Below are 5,194 nucleotides of genomic sequence, written 5' to 3'. Positions count from 1 at the left end.
GCTTGGACTTGCCCAGTCCTCTTACTATAAAAACCCAGATATGGTGCATAGAATGTAACCTATTTCTGTTGCAGGGCTATTCTCCTTGTGAGTATTAGGGACAGAACTGCTCCTTAGAGAGCTAAGGAGTTGTCCTGATAGATCACATCCACAGTGTCCTGCTCACTGCATGACACTTTCTCAAGGTGACCTGTGCTACAGTGGGTATATGTACAAAACTTTTTTGCTGCAACTAACAGTTATTTTTATTACTGACCAATCTGCTGATTATTTTCTTGACTAATCAATTACTCATTTAGTCTATAAAACAGTGTGATATTGTCTGTCACAAGTTCCTAGAGTGCACGGTGCCATTTACAACAGAACAGGACTATTTGCTTTGAATCTAATTCATGTATGTCTGTTTTATATCAATTCCAAAAATTTTTACCGAAAAAACAAATAATATACAAAAACTTGCACAAATACAACCAAGGCTATCATTAGATGAGTAGACACCAGCAATGGTAAATGTTGGGTGAACTCACCTTTAAACAACATTGCAGGTCAAATCTTTTCATTCTCATGTTAGTTCTTCAAGGCAAAAAATAAGTATTACACTGACTTTTAAAAGGTTTGCACTAATAACTCTCATTACACATACATTTTTCAATTTGGCAACTAATTCAGGAAAAGTGTAAATACCATTTGTTCTTGGTCTAAAAAACTGTGCAACTTTGACTGACCCATGACCGAGAAGCAGATGGGATGAGGCCCTAAGAAAACTGCTCTCCTCAATCTTTTAACACTTTTTCATGTGACAGACTGAGATGTGCACAGTACTGTAGCATCCTCAAACATCTACTGGGCCTATATACAGTCTGGAACAAATCTTTGTCTTACAGATAAACAGACAATGACAGTGACCTAATGTGGCAATTTCACAACCAAAGGGCAAACAGAGTGTGGCAGAAACTCGCGTTCTGGCTTTTTTAATATGACATTGTGCGCTTTGACATTTACTGACCAGGCAATCCGTTGACTAGCCCTGGCCTCTCGTCATCGTCTTCCTCCTCAGGGACTGTGCTGTCCTTCCTGTCCATCATACTGACTGAGGTGGTACGTTTCCTGGGGACCTCACCACCATAGTCTTCGTCAAACAGCACTTGATCCACCAGGTCAGGCTGAACCAGGTTGGGCTCAGCCGGAGGTTTCGGGGTCCCATAGAAGTTGCCTTACATAATAAAGGAAGGGGGCAGCAGAGAGAGGAAGAGAAGAATAAAATGATTCAATAACAAAGAGATAAGGACATGAATGAAAAAGGAACAGTTACTGTACAATGTCTTTGTATGTGAGGTGAGGGAAGAAGACTGAGTCAGAGACCGACCATGTCTAACATCACTCCAGTTCACCTGATTTAATGATTAATTCTCTAAATGTCACACACCGGCACTCAAGGCGGACTCTGTACAAGTTTCAGAGGTGTGCTTCCTCTGCATGATGTTCACGTCTCTTAACCCCCTGCTTTGTTTCCCCTCGATAACTGCACCACAGGGTTGTCATGACTCATGTAACGTTAAAATCACTTCACTTCACTAGAATTTGCCAGCAACTAATTACACTGATCACTGAATACAGCAATTATCTATTTCTCAGCTTGCTTTTTTTCTTAATGAAGAAAAACCTTGTGTTACGGATTATAAATATTCAGTGGGGTAACGGTGCTCCATAAAGAGAGGGAGAGAGTGGAAAACTTTGTTAAATTATTTGCTCATTTAGCTCGTGGGGTGATCAATCTATGTGTGACTGGTGAGGAGTATGTGAAACTCAGTTTAGGCGTGGAATAAGTAATTATTCAACCTCTATTAGGAGTATAAATAATGTGCAGGGTAATTTATATCCCTACCATTTATTATGATTATATGTTAAATTCGGCTCTGTCAGATGTGTTTACGTGATAAAATACCAAATTACAGTTTTGGCAATCCATTTGTAAGGTCAAACATTTACTTGGTTCTCACAATAAGCAATCATCAGATTGAGCCTCTGCAGCAAAATCATTATAATAAGATTAATTAAAGAATAGGAAGAGATACCATTGGGAAAAGGGGAATTTCAGCAAATTAATTAGTTTCTATAAACTTGATCTTATTTTCATGTGGACCCAGCTGCGTATTAGAACATGGTATTATGAACCTTTTGTTGTACTTAAGTGTGAACATGCAGACATCACAAATGCTGTACTATATGAGCAGCATTTATCAACTCTGGATCTTTTTATAGCTTGGTACAAAGAGGGAAAGCTGACAGCAGCGTGCATGCCAGCAAGAACAGAAGGCTCTGAGGAAAACAGTCATTCCAGCAACTTTACAGCACAATACAGTAACACCACAGCAGTGTTTTTGATAAGTGAGCCCATCTCGAGACGTGCCAACTACAATGCACAATAAATTGCTTTAATGCAGCAACGCTCATCTTCCTCAATGCAGTGAGAAGGTTAAGGAGGGCCATGGAGGTTGGATATAAGCCTGCCCCCTCCCTTGTTGTCGTTTGACTTTATATTTACTAAGCAACACTCATCTGCATTTGTCAAAGTCAGCTTTATTAAAATGGGTGGCACAATAATAGCAAGTAGAGATTGGGTCTGCTGGCTAATCACCTCCTGTCTCCTGCTACACCCTGACATTCATCAGCCTCTGTGATTAATTACTTACAAACATGTCTCTTGACCCCTAATAGTAAATATGTGTCACAGATACACAGAAGAGGTGTGAGAAAGCATCGCGTCATCCAAGATTTGTGGTACCATTTGCCATTACAAATGTACGGAAGCCCCATAAGCTCATGAGCAGGGGAACTTGTGAGACATTACTCATGATCCCTGAGTCACAGGGCTGATGAGCCAGGAAGAGTGAACAATTTCATGGTGGTGGAATTAGCTACTGGTAATGAAAAGATTCCTCTTTTCATGGGCACAATGCAAAAGGTACACAGGTTCCTGCTCACTCTTTCATCCTGCCACACAACCATCCATACCACACATCGCTACTCGTGTTTGAATTCTGAACTCATATCCGCACCCAGTTTAATCTCCAGGTCTATTTCCCTTCTTCATTAAAATCCAATTCATTATCACAATGGGGGTCCCAAAACAACAAGTTCGAAGTGGATCTTGATTTGGCAGTAGATCAGAGATGCAATTTGTCAGAAAATGTGCAGAATTGCATATCACTGGCAGCTGCCCCTCCTGTCTTTCATTTCATTGCACTGGACTATTCAGTTCTTGTCAGGCAGCTCTGCTCTGTTCTGAAACGATGACCCAACGTGCACCTCAGAAGCATACACACTGAGGACAGACCAAAAGCTCAGAAAGACTTGCTGTCATTGCCTGGTGCAGATGGCTGATGTGCCTGCTTGGCTGGCAACCTGGGACCCTCGGGACCAACATGGACAAGCCATCGTGTACCCTACCGATCAGAGAGCAGCTTTTCTTGAAGTTAAACAGTTAGGGTCATGGATTGCAGGATGATTTAGAAAAATGTCAAGGAGAGTGTGTTTAAGTTGAACTGATGTGTACAGTGCATTAACTAAGTCCCATAAAATATTTTTAAGTAGAGAAAAACTGTTATACATGCACCATTAGCATAATGAGCATTCAGGCAAGTCATTTGGGACTGTTAGTTAGACCATTATGATTAGCTAAGAATCCCATTAGCTTAGTACCTTGAGCACAGCTCATTTACTGTATGCTTAGAAACTGAAGGTAATTCATGAGTTCTTCACAGAGGGAATGTAACCCATGTGGCTTACACAAGAGGTCACCTAACCTTGCTTTATTTTTCCTATTTGGGCCTGAAGCACAACTAAATGGAGTAAATCCCATTCGTTACAACACCTCTTGGGGTTCACTATGCTGCTGAGAGATCAACATGTGCTGACTGGGTTTAACAGGAAGGGACAGTTCTCTCTCAAGGATATTATACTGAAACCTTCCAACTTTTGAGAAGCAAATCCACACATCTGCGTGAAGCCAAGCTAGTCCTGCTTCCACTGCAAAGGGGGAGCTCAGTACGCCTCTATATCAACTCTATCTGTTGTATGCTCTTTCTTGGCTTGTTCTCCTTTTCTCCCTCTCTACCCACAGTCAACCTCTTTATAAAGGTGGAAATCCCACCTGGCCAGATGAAGGATAATTTGTGGGCGACTTGGCAGCTCCTGAAACCTGATCTTAGAGGCCTTAAATGATCTGTCCCAAAACATGGGGGGGGCAGGGTTTGCTCTGTGTGCATGGATGTACAAGTGTGTGCTCACAAGTGCGTGTCAAATGTCATCACTGCCACCATGCTACAGTGATGAGATTACAGAATGGGGCCATGCCACCTTATCACAGGGATCAGAGGCTATTAGACAAACCTGTCTCAACATGCCTAGATCACACTTCACATTCAACTATGCACTTCAAAATCCATAAATATCAACACACACACACACACACACACACACACACTGTGTTTTCATTCCTTGTGGGGATTTTACATCGACTTACATTCATTTCCTGCAGACTTATCCTAAACTTAACCATAACCACCACTTGCCTAACACCTAACCTTACACCATGTTACCACCCTAAAATTCAGTGAAGTCCGAGTCCCCACAATGTGAGTGTGTTAACAGGTTTAGGTACCCATAATGTAAGTAATACAAAGGCATGCGCACACACACAAACCTCTCCCAACACTAAGAAGCAGAAATGTTATTGTGCACACCCAGAGGAAGCTGTTTTCAGCCATAAGGTCCTTTCTCTCTGAATGAGAATTTCACTTTATCTTTCATTCTTTGTCATATGGAAAGCACATAATGCAGCTGAAAGGGAGATTGTGCAGAAAACACACATTCACATGACCAGAAGTTGCCCCTCAATCACTGAGAAAAATCCTCTCCCATTTCACAGCAGCCTGGATTTGCAGTAAGAAAGAATAAGCTTAAAGAGAGCAGGAAGATTATCATGTTATTGCCATAATCATTATGCAATGTGAAAGAAATTCTCTGCTCCAATCCCATCATGACACAAATACATTGTTAGCACCTAACTTTCAAAGACCTCTGAATGCAGGGCAACGTCTTGTGCTCCACAGCAGTATGTGTTAGGAATGGCAAAAACCTAGCCATTTAGCTATTTGCCAAGCTGAAACACCCCCCCCCCCCCCACCCCCGC

At 41.7% G+C, this 5,194-nt stretch overlaps 1 protein-coding gene across 7 annotated transcripts in view; it reads right to left on the bottom strand.

Annotated features, from left to right (window-relative positions):
* magi3b (membrane associated guanylate kinase, WW and PDZ domain containing 3b) overlaps positions 1 to 5,194 on the bottom strand; it is a 118,201-nt gene that overhangs the window by 25,054 nt on the left and 87,953 nt on the right. For all 7 annotated transcript variants that reach the window (XM_020614451.1, XM_020614613.1, XM_020614696.1 and 4 more), the window contains exon 4: positions 1,007 to 1,213. In XM_020614451.1, the coding sequence (XP_020470107.1) occupies positions 1,007 to 1,213 (207 nt within the window). The remainder of the gene's footprint in view (positions 1 to 1,006; positions 1,214 to 5,194) is intronic.

This window comes from Monopterus albus, unplaced genomic scaffold, assembly GCF_001952655.1.
Source record: "Monopterus albus unplaced genomic scaffold, M_albus_1.0 scaffold1.1, whole genome shotgun sequence".
Taxonomy (NCBI): domain Eukaryota; kingdom Metazoa; phylum Chordata; class Actinopteri; order Synbranchiformes; family Synbranchidae; genus Monopterus; species Monopterus albus.
Note: the sequence above shows the minus strand (reverse complement) of the source record. Positions and strands in the feature narration are given on the sequence as shown.